The following is a 22379-nucleotide window of genomic DNA, read 5'->3' as shown; positions in this document are numbered from 1 at the left end:
AAATCTATCCCAGTAGGGTTTAGTTCTTAAAGTTGTTGTACCTTAATATGAAAAATACTGAGCTCAGAGATCATTTGTTTGTAGCTACCCACAGCAACACCACAGAAGGTGCAAACTCTGAAGCAAATTCAGGACTTACACAGAACGCCAAAGAGAATTCCAAACCTTTCTGAACAGCATCAGCTGTTCCATGGAACTGCACACTGAACTTGGGCATTGCCTAAAGCTAGGCTCTAATGCAATCAATCAACCAAAAACTAGTGTTGCACACTTGCCAGGAGTGGCTTACCTAGTAAGCAGAGCAAAATTATTAACATTTTTAAGTAACAGTACTTAGTCTCAAACAACAAACTAACCCAAAGAAATAAATGCAACAAGCATTGCTTAAGTTTACTAAATGCACTGGTGCAAACAATTCCAATTTTCATTACGGCTTTTAAATCCACGGGTTTTGATAATTTAGAAGTCAGCAGATAATATAAATTACTGGCAGTAAAATTTAATCTCTGCACTAACAGCTTCTTTGTTCTTTTTTTTTTCCTTTCTCAAGACGTGCAATTATTTCAACAGAAAAACACAAACTTACACATGGGATACAACAAGTTACAACAAACAAACTTAAACACTTGTGTTATTTAAATTCCCTTGTTTGATACAAGGCTACAGGGTTATTGATTCACTGATCCCTCACAAAGGTTTATCTGTTGTAGTAAGACCTGATTAATAAAATTCCTTTAGCTTGGCAATTAAAATAAATATTACACCACTACTAAAAGTCAAAGACAGAACTTCAAGAGCACTAGGCCGAGGCAAAAATTAAGTATATACCATTCCATGTACAGATAACCAAAAATTTACAGAAACTGTCAAACAATTAAAAACAAAAAAAATCCACAATTTTAATAAGAAAGTTGAGACTCAAGTACAATTTTTCAAATTGCAATGAAATTTTGCAAATACATGCAGAGATAAAAAAATCTACTTTACTAAAAGTGCAATCTATGTTGGCACCAAAGCACTGCCTTTAAGTGAATCATTCCTTTTGCCATCATTTAAAAGTGCCTTTCCAGGCCAAACAAGAATAGGCAATTCCATAAATGCAAACCAATGAGATGACAAATTAAATAGCTAGCTCCAGAACATGAATTTTCACAGCTTTTTACTCTAAAAGCTAGTGTTCCTTTTATTTTAAAAACAAGCAACAACTAATTACTGCCTACTTGCTACCATACCCAACTTCATATATGCTTTTAAAAAAACCTCCTTTAATAAAGCACATGCTTTTCTTACCCAATTCTACCTGCAGGACTATTGGAAATGGCTCTAAAAAAGAGAGAGCAAAAGGGTAAGGACTTTCATAAAGGGAGATAATATTTTATATGCTTTAACATCCACCTGCACTTTTCAAATTAGATCAGCATTTGTCAGAACTGTGTAGTTCTACACATGCACAAAAAAAGTACACACGTGAGCACAAAGAAGAGTGTATATAATTACTAAATAAAAGATATTTGAGGAAACAAAAAACAAGCAACTACACAAAACTAAAATGAAGACAAGTAGGTTTTTAGCCCCATTTTTCACACAGACATCTTGATACAAATGAGATCTGAAGATTTACATTTTCGCACAATACTTTATTTTTATTCCCATATGTATTGCTACATAATAAACCACATCATTATATGCCGAGTTCATGTAACAATACCTGAGCACAGGCCCATTGACCTACATATGAAAAACACCTGCAGTAGCCCAGTAAAATCCAGAAGACAAAAAGAGTTTTTGAGAATAGTTTTCTACCTTGTTGAAAATAAGCCAGATGGCAACTTAGAAAGAACAAACCTGGGCAACAGTTTCATGTTACATTTTTCCTTCAAAAAATGCCACTTAGAATTTGTCCAGTGATCCCTATTATCCTGACCCAAACCTAAGAGTGCCAGCTGCTCTGCCTGCACACTGTACACAAGTCTGATTAGTCTGTTTCTGCAGTGTAGCTAATTACTCACCCACATGAAGATGTGGCTGATAGAAGCCACACCTCAGAGAGGCTTCAAGCAGAAACAAGGAAATCAGGTCAAACATACAGCCATGCCTGCTGCATTGTCTTCCCGTCACCTCTGAGACTCCAAACTCACTCGAAAACCTCTCTCTTCTCATGAGCATTGTCCCTACTCCGACCAAAGCTCCCCTTGGACAAGCACAAAACAGGAAAACAAACCGCAGCACAAGCACAGCGCAAGCTGAAGCTGCAGCCTTTGGTGTGTCATTAACTAATCAGGAAGATAACAAAAAGATGATTTCATAAGTCAGTTTTGATATTTGCTGTATGGATGTAAATATTTAACTCAGCTTGCACATGCCTCAGGCAGGACCCGCAAAGTGAACATAATCACTTTTAGCACTCGCTGAGCAGTCTACAGGGAGAACCACCAGCCTGTGGTTTTGCATGCTCAACTCACAGCCAGGAAAATACTTCCCCTTCTGTTAGGGGACAAAAAAGAGACAAGAAATGTGTTGAAACTAAAGGAAATAATATCTCCATAATTACACATTCAACTGGAGATAAAGTAACTCATTAGAATCCAAGGGACATTACCATAGAAGGTTTGTGGATAAACTACATAATACTTAAAGAAAATGTTGCTTCTTAATAGGAGTTAGCCCCTCAAAAATGTGATACCATTCATCATTCGATACGTAAAATATTTTAGCAGAAATCAGGAAAATTTTGCTTTGTTTGGATCCACAGGAATGCTTGGTCACATGGAGCCAACAGATTACTGACACAATGTCCTCCAATTGTTTGCTACTTCACATAACGTGTTTTCCAAATATGGGAAAATTACCCCTCCCCATAATGGGCCCTTTTTAATTCAGCCTACCGGAGTGCCTTGAGTTTTCTCTTCCCCCATCAATATAATAAATATTGCATAAATATGTTCTGGGAGAAAAATATTCAATTCTATCAGAAAAACATTGACTTTGACTCTTGAAGGTAAGCTAGTATTTTACCTGTAGGCAAATTCAACAGCCAGTAGATCACACAAAATCCTTTTCATAAGCTTTTGTACTCAATAGAAGAGACAGTACAACATGTAAAACCGAACAAAGGACAATTTTTCAGAGACAGGATACAAATGCATCAGAAATACTGAACACGATGTATGGAGCACTTCTTTTGTACTCAGAGGCTTATAACCAGTTTATGCCTCACACAAACACTGACTTCCTTTTTTCCTGCTGGAGAGCTGTAAGTTCAATTGCAGAAATGACACTGAGCATAACAATCTTCTTCCTTCCTACAGAATTTTGCTGTTGGCAAAGGAAAACATGTCAGCAGAAAACATCATCTGTGACACTCTGCAGAGAAATTCAAGTCTGAGCTGCAGAGGGAGATGTGGAGGGGAAGAGGCAGAACAGCTGACCATTGCTGACTGGCACACTAAGTCACCTGAGGTATTTAACATACTGGAATGTTTTTGAGAACTTCTTACCAGAAAGATTACTAATTGGTGTTAACTCCATTAAATTATTTGCTGAATAAGCAGCTATTAAAAGTTGCTAAACTGAGAAAAGCAGAAGTAATTACACCTTCCTTGCTTGAGTACTGCATGCTGCTTTGCTCATCTCTAAACAGAATGAATATAATTTCAAAGGAAGAAAGGTAAAGTCCTCACAGGCAAAACGCATAGCACAGGAAACAAAGTGAAGAAAAACAAACCAAAGTATACAATAGAAAATAAAGTTATTCTCCAATTCATAGTATCTTGAAAAGCTACTAGCTAAAAAAATTTTAAAAAATATACAAACTAGATACAAACTGCCTTTACATAAATGCCTTAAGGCAGAGCTACAATAATGAGTTCCATTGATCATGATGTCCAAGAAACCAATTTTTTCCCAAATGATATCTATATGAACATAAAGCCATGTTTATATTGGGTAAGATAAAAATCACGCAGTGTGGAACACATATTCACAGTTCAGGACACAAGGTGATTAATAATTGTTTTTTGTTAGGAAGAGTTATATTAAATTGCTGTGCACCAGACTTCTTGCTTGAAGACCCTTTCTCAAGCCCCAAGCAGATGGTTATTTCAAGATATTAGATAAGCTATTTATTTCTCTGAATTTGTAAGGTAATGATTAGGCTGTTAAACAAGGTTTTAACCACTTACTTATGGACCAGTGCTGGGGGAGAAGCACACAATAACATTCCTAAAGTCCTAATTGCGAATAGCATCAGTTTTTGTCTGAAAGAGCACTCTCTGGGAAAAAACACAGCTCCATAAAGAGCTTCCGTGGATTCCTACAGTACATCAGCATGGATCATAAACACGGCTTTTTGCTTACAAAAGCAGACACCAATGTTTCAGTTAGAGCTTATACCACAGGAATTGAATCCTCTGTCCTATCAGGAAGTGAAATTTTAGCAATATGTTTCTGCACAACAAATGACTGCAATAGATGCTTGGTAGAAATGCAAGTAAGTTAATCCTTTTATGAAAGCAGTAAAAATAGTGCCCAAGACCACTTTGTTCTGAATACAATACTTTGACAGTCTGTGAAGATTTACAGTCCAAAGTGAAGATTTATGTCCAAAATTTGATTCCATTAATTCATTTCTTTCAAATGGGTTAACAGAACAATATGATACATGCATCTTCCTTGCCTGTTATACAAGTGTTTGGATGAAAACAAGTAATTGTAAGTAAGGCCAAACTATGTATAGCAACATGAAAAACCTTTAGGATTTCCCACTGCATGTTTTCAGTACTTCTGATTTTTGGACAATCTGTTCTCATATGTACACTAAAACAAATTCTGCTAAACCAAGTTTTTTTAAAAGTAAACCTACTCTAAACACAAAGGTGCTTTGTCAGTGAATTAGCTAAGAACTTCTAGGCATGTAACAAAAGTATGCAAGGATATGCAATGAGTGGAATAAAAAATACACAAAGTAACCAGGCGCCCTCAGAGTGGAAAATTTCAAAATCACTTTATTTCTCCTATAAAAAGAAACAACATAATTAAAGATGTTTCTTAATTTAGCATTTGTTTTGCTTTGTAATTCTTTCTTATACAGTTATAAAATTTATACAGCTAAAGGTATTATTTACTTACATGAGCAAATACACAAAAAGAATGGGAGACAAGGAATAATCCAAAGCAACACTGCACAGTTTCCTGACTCATTTACTGCCGGGAACTGTGTATGCAACTCTTTAACCCTACACAAAACACATCTGTCACCTGTATGTCTTTAGGATAGTATGCCATTAATGGCCAGGGGTTTTTTTCCTAACAAATGCAAAAATTACTCAAAAATTTTTACAATGCATTGAGCAGCACGGACAATCTTTGCTACCCTCCCTTGACAGAGCTTTTCCCAACCCAAGCCTTATTCTTCTGGCAACTTTTACTGAGTAGCTCTGTGTTCAGTCAGTATCCATCTTCTGTTGAACATTGATAAGGCTGTGACAGTGACAGCTGGTTGGGACATCACATACTGCACCAAGCAGGTGCATGGAGAGAATGGAAGAGTTAACTTTGACACAGCTTTTAATGAAAGTTGACTATGCTACTTTTAACTATGGAATATTTCATATCCATGGGACATTCAGTTATTTACTAGCATCACTACATATAAGCAAGGTCCCAGTTCAGAGATATTAACACTGTCACACTGCATAAAACAGTCTTTTTAGCATAAATTCATACGACACAGGCGTATTTTCAATGACACAGGCATTCAATAATTGGACAGAAATCACAAAAAGTCAAAATAAATTCAGACAGTAATGCAGCCTTAACTAATCTAAATGACTGTGCATTGTATTTATTAAGAACAGACTTCTCATGTACTCACCCTCACATCATTTACCCTCCATCTGAACCAAACCATTTTATAAACAACATAAAGGGAAAATCTGCACAGAAATCCATTTCTGGAAATTTTTTTAAACCCATTGTTTAGCAAGTTCCATTGGAGATTCAACTGAGGAAAAGACCAAAAGTGAAGGTAATGTTAGATAGGCATCCAAAGCCAGAGTTTTCCCCAAAGAAAACCAAAAAGACATATATTTTAAAAATTACATGACAAAGTAATTCTATACTAGAAAAATCATTACTTCTGAAAATATTTAGTTACTAAAATATTTGTGTATAAAGACCTGCCCAGAAGATTTCCAGAAGCCCTAATTACATGAAACACATTTGCTGTACTCAGAATTACAGTGCAGAATTTAGGCATAAGTGTTCATCTATTACAACTTGCATTAGAGATAACAGGCAAGAGTTCCTGCAGATTCCAGTGTTACTCCAAAAAAGAGAACAGCCACTCAGGAGAATCCTGTCAGATATTCCCAACAACTGCTAGAAGATCCTCAAACCCAGGACAACTGTAGCCTCCTAACAAGCTGCAAATTATATTACCAAAAATTCTTGAAGATTCTGGGTTTTCTCTGTCTCTCTGATATCTTTCAATGACAAGTCTATGTCATCGGAAAAAAAAAAAAGGCACTGCCCATAACCCTCATCCTGCTGACTGCAAAAAAAAAAAAAATGAACAGTAATAAACCACTCAGAGCAACTCCAGGGCTATGGTAGCTCCAAAGGCAGAGTAGGCAGCCCAGCATTCTGCCTGTGACTAAGCCAATCACAGCTGCACGATACTGAACAATTGTGGGCGAGCATATCACAATTTCTAATTTAACATAACATTCTGCTATGAAGTACAAAGTGTAACTTTAAGCTCCCTGATGCAATTAATGCAGAGGTGGAATTGTTCTTTCTTTTTTTTCATTGCTCTGCTTCAGTCTTATCTACTAAGAGCTTTCAGAACCTGTTGGCTGATGGCAGTCTGCTATTTACTTCTGACACTCTTTATGAACATAGGCAGAAGGGTCTAAAACCAGCTGTGCATCTTATATGTCTCCCAAAAAAAGATCTAGTAAAGCAGTGAATTTTTTTCTGGAATCTATGTGGCATTTTCAGTTATATACTCTTGCAGCCAGCATTTTACAAGACTTACACAATTCCTGCATCAAAAGTTTAGCATTAGAGAAATGCTGTCTTTACCTTTTCAGTATTCTTGTTCCATTCTTAGCTTGGAGCAAAAAATAAGTGGTAAATGAAATGAGAAGGCCTGTTAGCTAGAGATACACAATCAGAACATATATAAAATATGTACAGGATCTGTTGGGGTGAAGAAGGCAAGGCAAGACAAATGCAACAGATAAGACATTTTAAAAAGAATTTACCAAATGTATTATGAAACATTACATCTTAAAAAATTCTGTTATACTGCAACTCAAATGAAGTTTGTAAAACAGTTCAAAAGCTGAAGTGAATTCAAGGATTGCTGTTCTCTGGTAAATAAACCATCTCCCAGGAAGTCTCAAACCCCCTGAAAGCAATAAATTATTGCTAACAAGGCTATAAAAGATGAGGAGAAGGAGTTAACACCACTTCCCTTTCTCTGAGCAACATATTAACTACAGCTTCCTAGGTAGTATTACTGATTGGCTTAAACCTTATCTTGCAACATTTTAAAACTAAATAACAGAGAAGCAAAACTAAAGTGCACTTAGTAAGCACTGCAAGCATAAATATCAAATTAATTATTAATTCTGTAGCATTCAAAAAACTTAAAGATGTTACAGAAATATGGTAAAAATACCTGACTCAAAAAACATTTAAGTTTACATATAAACATACATCCTTAAACAGAATAAAGCGCTGTTTTTAGAATAATTCTCATATAAAGCCAGGAGAACAGTATTTTTCCCCCCTGTATCTGAACTGTCATCTTCACACTCAACAGAAATCTTACACAGTGAGCAGACTTGGTGGCAAGGTCCAAACAGCCTTTCCCATCTCACAACAAAACAATTTTAATCTGTTACAGAAGGAGCCCAGATGCTGACATCTCAAGAGACGTGAAATGAATCCTATCCCTAAAGATTCTGGTCAGTAACACCATGGGTGTGCACTTCCACACCTCTGGGCCCTACAAACTCAACAATGTTAAACAACAAATTAAAACAATATGACTAGGTGAAGCAGGAAACTGCATAGTAAATATGCTTTTCCAAGCACATCTTGAAGTTTGCATTGTGTGAAACACCAGCTCCCAAATGATGCTGCATTCTCTCAGTATAACAATAGCCTTGGCAGGAGCAAGCCATTCAGAAAGGCCAAGAAGGAAGCAGGCTCACTGCTGGCTCTTTCCAGGGAGAAGTAACAGCTGCTGCTGCTCTGGCTGCCTTCCTCTGCTCTGGGCCCTGAACCCCACCAGTAACCATTGCAAATGCTTCACCCAGCGCTGCAAAAAAAACGCTTTCTGCCTGCCCTGCCAAATGCAAATCCTTATTTCCCTATTTCCTCTAAAAGGAACAACAAGCAAGAGGGAACTGGAGGATGCCTGAAAGTCATCCTTTGGATGGTGACACCTTAACAAATATAAAATATCATTTCTGATAGAAGTATTTAATCTATATTTAGGTATATTCATTGTCTTTAAAATCTTCTAGGTTAGGAATGAATTCCAGGGTAGGAATGAAACACTGAAGTTGCTTTTGTCACAATTAAACCTCATATACATTTCCATCACCGACAGAAAAGTACAATCTGTAAAATCAAGGGATTTTGCCTATTTAACAAACAAACTAGCTGTAACTTGTACTTTGAAGTATTCTCTGTTTAACAGTAGTTTGAGATAGGCCAAAGAAGTAGCAAGTTTCAAAATATTTCTAAGTGAGAAATCCAAGACAATCAGTTAAGGCTACTTCATAAAATAGGTGAACCTGTCAGAGACAATGGCTCATTATTCATGCAAACATTACAGGCTAGTTAAAACTCTTGGGCAAGATCCACAGGACAAAAACCGCATTTACCTTGCCCTAGCACAGCAACACATTGAGAACTTCATTTATTGGTGTTGGCGCCTGTATTTGACACCAGCATGAAGGTCATAATTCACCTTTTAATGTCTCTAACTTACACCTAGTTCACATACACTAAGACTCGAGAATTATCCTCTGCACTAGGTGTCAAACAACCGTGGGGTTAAGCAGAATACTTTAGGGAAATTCCTTATATGCTTTAGCTCCACATAATACAGACTATTCTGTAGTCAGGTGCTGAGGTTAAATTCACTACCTAGCCAAACAAAAGGAGCTTTGAAATACTCAAGCAGTAGTATAAATGAAAACCTCTGAGTTGAGCCCAGGACATACGATGTTGCTTTACACAATGGTTTACCACTGATTTTTCCAATTCTCATCTGTGTGCAGAAAGCAACAAAGAATTTCCTATTTAAGTCAGTCTTCTTCAAAATTTCGAATGCAAAACTTGCCAAGAAAAACAATTATAGGTCTGTCTTGATAGTAAAATACATGCTCCTTTCCAGGTTCTAAACAGACTCTCACATTCCAAATTAATATAGGAGAATTAAGCTTGCCCTTTATGATCATTCAAACTACAGCACAGACCTGGAAAAGCAAACACAATTTTCATTTCTTTAAACATCAGATTTCCCTTAATTTTTATGTGCAACATGTCCTTACTACCAGCAGAGTGTTTCACTTCCACTTTCATTTTAATTGTGTACACCAACAAATTTTTGAAGAAGGCAAACTGAACATTCAGACACATTCATGAAACATTTCTAGAGTCAGTTTCCAGAGCAGAACTCAAGACAAGACTAGATCGTTTCACTTCAAGTATTCACAATCATATGAGAAGCAGTGAAACAATTCTTTTCATTCCAATGACCCTTATGAACCTTTGGGAACAGGGCAGGTGGTAGACTGAATAAAAAAAATCAGGAGGCCACAAAGTCTGAGAAGTTAGCTATGTTCCTTCAGTGTTCTACAAATAAGGGTGGCCTGGTAGCAACTGCAGAGCAAATGCCCATTTTCCAAAGCAATTTGGATGAATGATCTTCAAAACTTAGTTGATCAACCTGCAAAATCATTGTTATCACCTAAAACCCTAGAGCTGCCTAAAATCTCCACCCACAGTCAGATCTGAAGGTAGAAGACCAAAGACAGATAGCAAGCCACAGTATCTAGCCTTTAAGCAGTTACACTATTACTGTATTCAGAAAACTCAGTATGCTTAGTTCTCTGCCTGAAGTCCTCTCAAACACTTCACAGACCCCAAAAATACAGTACCAAACAACAAATGACCAGAATTAAAGAACTTCTTAAACCATTTCTATTAAAGTATAAAAAAAATCTATTCAAATGAATAATCAACTATTACATTCATATTTAAAGAATAAAAACAGTAATTTGGGCAGCAAGGCAATGGCTGTCTTGTTCTTCAGCTTTTGTTAGGATGTTAATGTGCTGTGGACAGTCTTTTGGGCACAGAAAACTAAGTATGATAAAAGAAAATGAAAACCAAAAAAGTCATTGTAATTTTGCTAGCTTCTGTCAGGAAAGAAATTTCAGTGTTAGGAGATTTTAAAAGTGAGTCAATGCCAGCAAAAATTTTGCCAGTCCTCAAACTGAAAACACCAAATTAGTTACACCTCCCGAAAACTCACCACATAAATTATGGATGCAGCTTACTGCAACATTATGATATTCTTCTTTAAGTATTTTACCCTTACTCCTTCTACTTTAGCAATCATTTTAAACATTTGCACAAAAAGAAAAATGAAATGCTAATGGAAATGGCAGCTATTCTGTCAAGTTGTTTTGTCTCAAACAACACAATCATACCTTGCAGTTTCACAGAAGATTAGAAAGATTAGAAGATTAGAAAAACACATGAGATAGTCACCCTTAACCAAAGGTGTCCACCCAATTCAATATCGCCAAGGACTATCTAGCAGCAAATGGTGCAGTACAGAGGGTGATTGTAACAACAATTTTTGACCAAAACAACACATTTTTCTTTTACAAAGTCCACTGTGATGAAATTTCTACCTCAATTGTACCAGTTCATGCAGTCATGTTCTCCCACTTCATCCTGGAAACTGGGAAGCTGGGCAAAGACCTATCTACTTTCAAACATTCGCTGATTTTACAATTAATGCCTCCAGGTCTCATAGCATGAAAATAAGTACCAGTTCTCTTACAGTTGCCTGCTTTATAATACTCATTATTTCAAAGAGGCCTACCCCACCCTTGCTATCTCCCTCCTAAGGCTCAAAACCCATCTGGCTGTCACAGTGTTTTTCTATCCCTCCCTCCAACTTCTTGGCCTTCCTTACTTCCAACCCAGTGTTCATTCAACCTTTGCTTAGCTAATTTCAGCATATTATTCCAGCAAAAAATGAACCCAGCAATTAAATTGAAATAGCTCTGCATGAGGAAGACAGGCTGAAGGCTTAAATTGCAGCTGCCTTTAGCTTCTAAGAACTACAGCCATAGGGCAGGTCTTTTAACACCAAGAAGTCCTTTTAGCTTATCTTACACAAAAATACATATATAAAAGCACTGGCAAGCTCGATTCCAGTATCTTAGCTCAGTTGGTTAGAGCACGGCTCTAGTAATACCAGTGTTGTGGGTTCAGTCGCAGTATGGACCGTTTACTTAGGGGGCAGGACTTGATAATCCCTCCAGATCCCTTCTAACTCAGAATATTCTGTGTGTTTCCATATCTTCTACACCCTTTCAAGTGACAATGATTAGTATTCTATTTCCCTGTATTCATAATTCATAGTATTTCTTCCTGATCAACACCCAGGCTTTTTTCAAAGAACAATTCACAATTACTCCCAAAAATCTCAAGTGTAACAGCTAATCAGAGGTCCATTCAATCAGTGAAATCAACTCTAAGAATACACTTAATGGTATGAAAGCACTCATTAAAGTAAGCTCCTTCCTCTTTTCTCTCCCTGCACCACTCTTCTGCATGTCAACACTACCATCTCATCACCCTGTCACACAGTATCATGAAATACTTCCAGAGACAGACCTCTGCAAGCAACAGCAGCTTAGATTGAGTCCCAGTTCATCACCCCACTACACACCAAACTTCCAGTAATTTCTGATGCTCCACCTGTAACCATCTAGTACGGTGAAGATGCATCATTTTTCTTTCCAGTAAGACAACACGGTACCTAGGATTTTGTAAGAAAACACTGATTTCTGCGATCACAGAGCAGGCTGCAGACAGAGCTTCCGCTCTGTTGGAATAAGGAATTCTTACTACTCACCAACATCAAGAGAAATTAGAGCCTTCACTACTGTTCATGAGATAGTATAAACAGATATGAGGCAACATAAAACAAGCTTCCGAGTGCTTCAGAGACAACAGAATAACACATCACAGATGCATCATTTCTTAGGATGTTTACTTAATAAACAAAACAAACTAGTTTTACTTGGATTCTTTTATAACAGTGTTTAAAAGTAGTCAATTAGATACATTTAGAGTTCAGATAAGGGCGTTTTTTTAGCTTTCAAAAATCTACAGCCGAATCAGAATGGGACATGTTCTTAATATCATGTATTAATAAAATCACATTTCATCAGTTTCACTTTATATATGCCTGGCAAACAATTTTAATTTTGAGATATAAACTCTCTTACAATAGATCAACAGGCAAAAAAAATTAACCCCCAAAACAAAAGTTTCATTCCAAACCATCCACTTTTCTGCAAGCTAAGTTACTATCATCCACAATAACTAATCTCTTCAAGAAGCCCTACTAAAATCATGGCTCTACTGCTAATCTAAAAGCCTCTCTCCACAAGTGTTATGGATAGCTGAAGTACTTCCTTATCAATTTCGAATGTCATTTTTCAGATTCACAGTTGGTAACATCTGGGTAAAATGTTGCCTTTTGAGAGTACCTAAGTCTCCCTTACCCACCTTTCTCAATTGCTCTTTACTTGGCATGTGTGGGCTCCCACTAAAATGGTTAATAACAGTTTTCCCCAACACTCTGATCTCCTCACAAGACACTGCTGTGCAGCTGTGCACTGAACTGAAGCAAAGACCTGACCCCGATGAAAAAAACCCCAGCTTTCAGCTCAATCAATTCCCCCAAGCAGTCCACCTCCAGACACAAGTGAGCACCCAGAACACAGAAAATAGGCAAGGAGGGAGAGAAATCAACAAGCACAAAGGAGGAGCACCCCTTTCTGCAGAAACAGCCCATTTCAAGGTCAAGTTAAACCAGTCACAAGGTTAAGATCCTCTAAAGTGCAGAGCTCCAGGTCCCCAACCCCTGCCTGCAACACCATCACTGTAAAACCAGTTATCGGCAGTGGCGCCTCCCAAGAACAAAACCAAAACATCACTTTAAATGCAGTCTTGGAATGAAATCCCAGTGAATAAATAATACAGGTCCATACACTGAAGTCAATGGAATCTTTTTCAGTGGCTCTTGTCTGTATTTTAGACCAACAAATTACTGTGCTGTTTCTAAAGTAACTAGAACATCCTCTACAGCACTGACAGTTTCAGTAAATATATTCAGGGAACATGAACCATGACTGAGGCAGCCAGGTTCCAAAACAATACTGGCAAAGTTAAGTTTTTCAAATAAAAATGAAAAGTATACTCTGGGAAAGACAGAACTGTCTCTACACATTTCATTTGTAATTAAAATCTACCAGGAGGAAAGGATATAAATACATTTTTCCTTCCTGACACTTAACAATATAAATTTTAGAACTATATGATATTATATAATCTAATTCTTATATTTAGAGCAAAGCACTAAAAAGTACTTGGCACTAAAAAAAAGGAATTTAATTTTCACTTCAAAATAATTTTTAATACTTCAGGCGATGAAAATAACTGAAGCCAGCAGTGTCTTCACATAGACATACAATGCTACAGTAAGAAGTTACCTTGCAACCTTCTATATACAGCAATCTAGAACTAAAACTATGGTAAAAGGAAGACTCCTACTCAGAATAACTACCTTTCATATTTGTTTCAAAATCATCACAGAACACCTGATTTGTATATGTTTTTTATTTGTTAACACTATAGTATTTCTTGTTTGTTGTTCTTCAAATGAAAATACTGTGCAGCATTTCAAAATGAAGAAAAACTGATCAAACTTGTCATTTCCAGACAACTAGAGAGAAATAACATAAGATTCTTTTTACATGCTTTAGATCTAGGCACAAAAACAGAAGACCCACCTATTTAATGCATCTAGTGAGGGCAGAAGGGAGGAATGCATTTCAAGTAAAAGCCTAAGGCTGAGACAAAAAATCAGCAGATTGACAAAAGTTATTAGTCAAAGCTTATTATTTCCTAGAACAGCTCACTGAGCATACTTCTACATGAAAACTAAGAATATCAAAAAGATAATCACTTACTGATCCATTCACTCATTCATCAGATGATATATGTATTTAAAAAAAAAAAAAGAAAAAAAAAAGAAAAAAAAAAGAAAATAAAAAAGAAAACACCCCCCCCCCCATTCAGGAGTTATTCTTCACAAATATCCAGGGGAGTCACAAGGAGTTATTTACTGTTAAAAATAATATAACACTTGTGTGAAAAATTCCTGTCTAAATAATGTATTTAACTTGCAGAAAACTGTGCATTTAAGTAATTCAGTTCACAGAACCACTAGATGGAACTGAGAAAAACTGTTCCTTTATCTCTGTAACATTATCACACATGTTTAACAATTAACCCCTTCCTTTATTCTAAACCACAAAGTGAGATGAGCATTCAGACCACACTTTCATGTGTGGAAAGTTTCTCCTTTTAAGGAGAAAATACACAGAGCCTAGAAACCCAAAACTTCTTCAGCAATTTTTTATTCAATAAAACCTTGCTTAGATTAACACTCTATCCCAAGGTTTGTTTGCTTTTAAATACAGCTTTAAATAGGTTAAGGTAAACTACTGTTTTTAGTAAACCACTCTGTTCTAGAAGTAGAGCAAATGACAATTTCTTACAAATGAACACTAACTACAGAAACACAGTGCACACAAAAAAAATCAATCCGGTATTAAAATTTTAGCTGGAGACAGTACCAGAGGGCTGGGCTACTGACAGTTTTTAAATGATTCATGATGCACAAGAAAAGGTAGGAAACAGAAAGTGTTGCCTAGAGAAAAAGGATCAAAGCTATCTTTGCATTCCTATAAATTCTGAGCTACTGCAGAAGTTAAGCTTCACACAATCCAAGTAGCCTCAACAGCAATTCCAATTTACACAAGCTTCTGTAGTGCTACTTGTGGTGTGCAATACAAGCTGCAGTAACTCAGTGATGGGTTCCCTTCCCACCTCAATATCTAGGAATCTCTGGAGAAGAAAGATTGACCTGCAGTAGTATAACACTGCCTGCATAGAGAGAAAATCTCCTGATATACTTAAAAATCTTGGCTAGAGACCACAGGAATAAGATCAAAAAGGTCAGTGGTTCTTACCTCTTCATTTGAATTCTGTTGAATCAAATGAGTCAACAGTTCTGAGTGCTGTGAGCTCAAATTCTTAATTGTACTGACAAGCACATTATCTTCAGTTTCCAAGATGAATTTTAGTTAAAATTCTACAGTACATCTCATTATACAGATTTAGAGACACCCGCCTCTACCAGGTCTTTGAAAAATGCCACAGATTTTTTGGATTTCAAGGAAAATGAGCAAGATCAGAAGAAAGGGGCAGTGGGAGGAAAGGTATAAATAAACATTCTTCAGTTAAGTTTGAATTGCTCAGAGACATCAAGTAAACAACGGCAAATTTTCTGACAATCATCACATTGTGTTTGTGCTGATTCTAAATTTTAACAACACATTATCATTTTATTCACCCCTCTTCTTTCAGATATGCAGTTTCCATAGTAACTGGAGATACTTAGTAGTAACCAAAGGCAGAATAATAATAACTTATGTAATAATTTGAAACTCACCTTGGTTTCTAAAAATATGTCTATGTTTATTTTAGGACAACATTGTGGTTATTATTTTTTACACACTCCCTACATGGTCAAGATAAACATCTCAAGTTCCTGTATTTTTAAAAGCCGGTTTTACAGACAAAATGTAACAGACTAATCCCAAAATCCCAATGAAGTCTTCCCATACATCAGGATTTCTGCAGTAAATTAGTCAACACTTAACGTAAAATAATACACTTTTGACTTCTGAAGAGTCTTTGACCATGCACTATTTTTTTTAAGAAACATTAGCTTTACCACATCACAGCTCTTTGCTGTGCGTTCCTCTCCCTAAATGCTGGTTGAGAATGAATACTAAACACAAAAAAGATGTAAAGATGTACAAATTAGAGAACACAACCTAAAAATCAATTAGAAGGCTATGAAACTGCTTACTTCATACAAATGCTAAAAACCCCCAGTATTTTTAGGTGATTTTCATAGCAGTAGTATCATCATGAGAAATCTTATCAAGATCAACAGCTCCTGTCACTGGGTACAGTCCTCTTTTGACAAATATATGGCAGCTCAGCCTAGTTACGATAGATCAGTATCCCCAGAGTTAGGCAGAAGAAAATGAGTCATGCCCAAGTTGCGTAGGCCCAGCCTGTGACAATCGGGCAGGATGTCCCCAGGAAAGCAGAGCTGTCTTCAGAAAGCTTGCAGCTGAAAGGGCAACACAAAAACTCAGCGACACTGGGGGTATTGAGAAAGGGTCTCCTACATACTACTACTACTCTAACACAAGAAAAAAATACCAGCTAAATAATCTGTCTAAATCACAACACTAAGACTGAATCCTCAGAAGAGGTGAAGAAAAAACCTCACAGGACACCAGAAGGTGCAGAAGCACTAACGAGTTACAATCAGAACACTGGAAGGCTGTAAGGTAAAAAAACTCAGCTAAGGGCAAAGGAATTTACAAGAGCTTGATGTCTTATCTCTGAGTGGGAGTCCAATGCCACTCAGCTACACAAAGGTGAGGATCTTTCCTGGTTAATTATTTTTTTAATATTTGTTTCAAAACTGTCTACAAATCCAGCCATTCACAGCTTTTTTAACTGTATCTCATAGTTATGACAATGCAACTGCTGACTGAGCTATCAAAACACAGATCTCTCCTGAATTTCTTCTATTCTTCATCACTAAAAATGAAAAACATGCTAAGACATTAAAAATTTAATTTAACTAAGAAACTGATTATATTTCAAAGACAGACTACTGCATTAAGATGCTATCAGAAAGTAAAGGATAGCTTCAAATCAACACCCCTTAGAGCAGACAGGACTTCAAATTTCTGTCCTCCCACCAGAAATAGTAAAACCAAATTACAAGGAGCTTTTCTCCATCACTAGAGAAATCTACTCGCAGTTTACTAAAAAAGCAACAGAAGTCTCATAGCTCACAAACTTTTAAGACCAGCGCATGCCAAACTAGTCATGCAAAAGCATTTTGCTATGTGCCCAAATTCACCATCATCTTTGTATTAGCTCACTATACATGAAGCCTCACACACAACCACCAAATTCCAAATGCATTATTCAAGCTCCAAAAAGGTCACTGATGCAGTTTCACAGTCACCTTAGTGAGGGAGTTCTATGAACAGCTCCGTTCAGACTATCACTAGGTGCCATCACAGGAAGCCGACCATCCTTATTCCCCTCTCCTGACAGCATGGTCCTCCCTCTTCTTTGCACTGATGCTAGGCTTAAAGCAAGTCAGGAAAGAGTCTGAGAAGAAATTCATAGTTTTACCTGTTGCCTGTGGTTCTTGTCACATTCCTGCAAGCCAAAGCAACAGACAGGGCAAGTTGGGTGGTACAAAGCAGAAAGGGAGCATGAAAATCCTTTCCTTGTGGGTTTCCAATTGTGGAATGAGCATACCTACTCCTAGTAGCTCTCTTGTGCTAACAATATTGCATGCACGGCCAGCTGGGGTCAACTCCAGAGAAAAAAGCCCCACTTAAACAGCCACCCACGTTAGAACAGCTTAAGCCAATTGTAGGGTTGCAGCTAAAAACACATTTTCCAGAAACACATTTTCTCAAATGCCAAAGTCTGATTAATTTGAAGAGCTCGGAGTGTTAAGATGATGGCCAAGTTCCAAAATAGAAATGTAATTAAAAGAAAAATCTTTGAATTACTAAAAAAAAAAGGTTACATTATGTTGCCTATTGTTTTTTCAGTAAATACAGTGCAGTGATGTAGTTAAAAATGGTCTCAAATACTATAAGACATAATTTGAGAGAAATTTATTAGCCAAATACAGGTGCAGGCTCTGTCGCACCAAAGGCAGATAAATTAATCCATGATCACGGATTAAATTTAAACATGAAAAGAATCCACAATTATCCAGAATTACAAAGCAACTTAAAATTGAATATGAAAATGTGAAAACCCAGTGTTATCTTCAAGCTTAGAACAGAAGGTTCCTTAAAATCTTCTACCAAATTAAGTAGTGAACAAGCAGAGCCGGAGTGAATAGCAAACAACCTCATGATGTTCCCTCCAAGGGGGACACAGTTCTGTTGGTCCCATTTTCATAATCGTGACTAAATACCTTCAAGCACAGTGTCACATGTTACATATTCAGCTGTCATTTGAAAATACTGTTAAAAAGGCACACATACACAAGCAAGACAACAGTAATGATAATCTATATACTCAATTAAGTAAATACCTGAATATCTGATGAAATACAGAAAAAACAGAATCATAGGTTCTTCCTTAGTCCTAAAACTCATCACACACCCTTTTCTGTCAAGTGTCTAGATTATCTTTGCCAGCTTCTTCTCTAAGCCAATAAAAACCTCTAATACTGGGAACCTGTTTAACAATCTACATAACTTGACTGTTACAGGTAAAAACTTTCCAGCCTATATTTAATCTAAATCACACCCACTAAAATTTCCTTCTCTTAACCTACATCTCAACCACAGCTAAAAAAAAAAAAAACCCAGGTGTAAAAAACTCCCAGTGCTTCTGTGAACCATTTCTTACATACTCATCTCACAGGCCCTTCCATCACTTCAAAATAATGCAACTTTCAGGAAAACAAAAAATTGATTCATAGGTTGTGAACCTCTCAAATCACATTGCTACATTCCTCTGTACTTTTTGGATTTAATACTCAAAACTAGACACAAAAGTGCAATCAAAAAGGTAAAAAAAAAGCCTTCTGTAATTTAAACTCGACCAACATATCCAAGGATGGCATCTACTTCTGCCAGCTGCACATTACTCATTCGGACCCATTTGTGACTAGAAGTCTGAATTATTTCCTACAGCTCTGTTTCCCACACATCACTATCTGAGCATCCCATAGCCTCTTCCTAGTGCAGCATTTTATATCTAGCAGCTTTTTTGTCTTCTGGATTGTACTTTTCAAACCAGTCAAAATAACTGAATTAAAAGTTTATCCTCTTGTTCTCCAGATGAGTGTTGGCATTCTTTCCTAACTCCACAGCGCTTTTACCTTTCAAGAAAATGATAGGTAATCATTAAATAGGTAATAATTAAAATCACACCCTGAAGAAGTCATCTCTTTTTTTCCACATCTTCAAGAGTTCTTCCAGCTTTGCAAAAAGTAACTTAAAACTACTTGGGAGTTAGGTAGGTAGGTAGGTAGGTAGGCAGGCAAACAACCTCCATGACAAATTGAAACATGCATTTTATTAAGTAGATGAACACAGAACTATCTTGAAATCTCCTAAAATTTAAAACTGTTTATAAGATGCCTTTTGAGCATGTGTATTTTCCAGACTATACTGTCACGTAACACAATAAATCTACTTATAGCTTGTTGGACTTCTCAAATAATTGTATTTCCTCTTCACCAGAGTCACTACTAAGTGGGAGAGAAAACAGCTGATAGGCATCTCAGTATCTTTGCAGTCCACAAAACACTTAAAAATTTGGTTTTTTCCATACAGACTGACACATCAAAATTGATTAAGCACAAAATGCAGCCAGCATCAGCAGTATTCACAATAATAACAGCTTAATACGACCCACAACCAGATCAATCACAAACGAAAAGCAGAAAGAGAGAGAGCTGTTCTGATACAGCGCTTCCACACCACCCTTGGGAGGTACGACTGCTGCTCCACGGACTGCGGATGTGCCAACTTCCTTCGTTTACACAGCACGCCAACAGATTGGACAATTCCGATTTCAGAAATGCCGCGTCCACAAACAGGACCGCTAGATCACGTAGCCTTGCATCTCTGCCTTGGAGTTATTTCATGACTCCTGCTGAAGTTTCATTAATTATAATTAAAATTCATGTCTTTAAGGTGTTAGGCTGAGCAAAAGCCCAGGTATGTGTCATCAGCTGAAGTTCAGCACTTTCAGCTCAGGGTGTAAATACTATTCCAACATCAGAAGTCTTTCTCTGAGAACTGCACAGTACTTTAATTCTGAAGGGATATGGATTTTTCTGGTTTTGTCCACCTTTCGTGTTCTTCCTTCAAATTACGGAGCTTCTTGAGAAGCACATTATGAGACAGGACAAACTTCTAAATGTTTCTGAGAATCTCCTAACATACAAATCCCGTTTTCTTAAGTGAAGTGTCTAAAGACAGCAAAACCTACTCCTGTTCATTACAAGATAGATTCAGAATGTGTATAAGCAATTCAGAGCCATCAAAGCCTGCTGAAATTCAGATTATTTAAAATGTTTCAGTACAACCGTTGGTTTTAATTGCAGGCATTCCCAATTGCCCTAAGTAGAGTAATGTGACTTTTCTTTAAAGAATTAAGTGAAGGCTGGAATGCCTTCCACTTTCCTGGAGAGCTAAACCCCCCTGGGGGCAGGGATGGCCACCTCTGCCTCCGCAGGCGCTCAGCTGCGATCCAGCGGGACTCGGCGGCTGCGGCGCCGGCCCGGGCGCGCTCAGCCGCGATCCAGCGGCCGGCGGCGCCCCGGACACCGGCACGGGCGGCACCGCGGGAGCCGACGCGGAAGCGGCGGCTCCGGATCTCGACAATATCGCCATTCAACAGGATCCTGCACACATCCTGCGGCGGGCTCCTTCCCGGGAAGGGCCGCGCCGGGCAGTACCGCAGTGCCGCCGCCGCCGCAGCCGGACCCCCTGCAGCCCGGCCCGGCGCCCTCTGCAGAGCCGCACCGCGCCCGGCCCCGCGGCGGCGGGAGGCGGCTCGGAGGCGCCCGGGAGCGCCGCGGACGCCGGGAGAAGAGCGTCCCACCCCTCCACCGACAGCCCGCCCGCCGGCGGGACGCGCGGGGGCCGTTACCTGTCACCGGCTCCGCCGCAGAGGCGGCCGCGCCTCCCCGTCCTCCCCGCCGGCCGCCGCCGCCGTCCGCCGCCTCCAGCTCGCACCCCGCGCCCGCGGCGGGCAGGAGCAGCCCCAGCAGGAGCAGGCAGGTCGGCAGCGGCCGCACGCCGGTCGCCCGGAGCCCGCTCATCGGTACCGCCGCTGCCGCGGAGCGAAGGCAGGAACGCAAGGACGGGAGGAAGGAACGCAGGGCTGGAGCTCCGCGCTGCGCCGCTGCCGCTCCGGCGGCTCCGACCCGCTCCGCTCCGGCCGCCTCCCGCCGCTTCCGGCGGCCCCCGCGCCGCGGGCGACACGTCACCGCGCCGTGACGTCACCGGGAGGGGGCCGCGAGCGGCGCGCGGCCCCGGTCCGGCTCCCCGGGCAGCGCGGCCCGGCCAGGACAGGACAAGACAGGACAGCACGGCACAGGATAGCGCAGCACAGGATAGCATAGGACAGGACAGCGCAGGACGGGACAGCGCAGGACAGGACAGGACAGGACAGCACAGGGTAGCACAGGATAGCATAGGACAGGACTGGCGGCAGCCGCAGGTGCCGGGGCCGCTCCCGGGCTGCCTGCATCGCCGGGCGCCCGGGCACTTCTGTCCCGGTGCGGGGAGCAGCCGTCCCTCAGGGAGCCGGGCCAGCCCGCGCCGGGACCCGCGGAGCTCCGGCTCCCTCGGGCCGCCAGGCGTGTCCCGGACCCCCTCAGGTCCAGACCGGCTGGGCCGGATTCAGGAAAGGCACAAAGCGAAAATAAGATATTTTAGCTACAGGGCAAAACGAGAGCTTGGACTTTGTTGAACTTGCCCTTATCGCACCACCAATGCAGACACCTGAGGAGAGCTTTCTGAAATTTAGGTTCGGTGCCTACTACAGCACTCTCAAAACATCAACAAAACGAGAAAAAGGGGAGTTTCAAATCTGATCCCGCACAACTGAAACCAGGAAAACTCAGTCTTCACAACGATTCAACTGTGATTTCATTGTGCTTGAAATCTTCACCAAAATAATTCACTTTCGCTAATGATGTTTCCATCAAGCTGATGGAATGGCACAAAAGTCTGTTTGTGCTTTGTCCTGTCCAAACTTGTACTTTACAGCATTCCATTTAGAAACATTTAACAAGAATAACACAGCCTTTAAAGACCAGCCTTTAAATTCAATCTAGTATCTTAGATACACAATACGTGAGAAAATAATGGAGCACAGATGCTAGAAGCTAT

The 22379-nt window shown here is 39.2% G+C and overlaps 1 protein-coding gene across 3 annotated transcripts in view; it reads right to left on the bottom strand.

Annotated features, from left to right (window-relative positions):
- Positions 1–21457, bottom strand: part of STIM2 (stromal interaction molecule 2) — a 63686-nt gene extending 42229 nt beyond the window's left edge. For 2 of the 3 annotated variants that reach the window (XM_063401743.1, XM_063401744.1), the window contains exon 1: positions 21133–21457. In XM_063401743.1, the coding sequence (XP_063257813.1) occupies positions 21133–21304 (172 nt within the window). In that variant the 5' untranslated portion in view covers positions 21305–21457. The remainder of the gene's footprint in view (positions 1–21132) is intronic. The other variant, XM_063401742.1, reaches the window with a different exon arrangement.
- Positions 21458–22379: the final 922 nt, after the last annotated feature.

The sequence above is a fragment of the Prinia subflava genome, chromosome 7 (genome assembly GCF_021018805.1).
Source record: "Prinia subflava isolate CZ2003 ecotype Zambia chromosome 7, Cam_Psub_1.2, whole genome shotgun sequence".
Lineage (NCBI taxonomy): Eukaryota > Metazoa > Chordata > Aves > Passeriformes > Cisticolidae > Prinia > Prinia subflava.
This window is presented reverse-complemented; position numbering and strand designations above follow the sequence as displayed.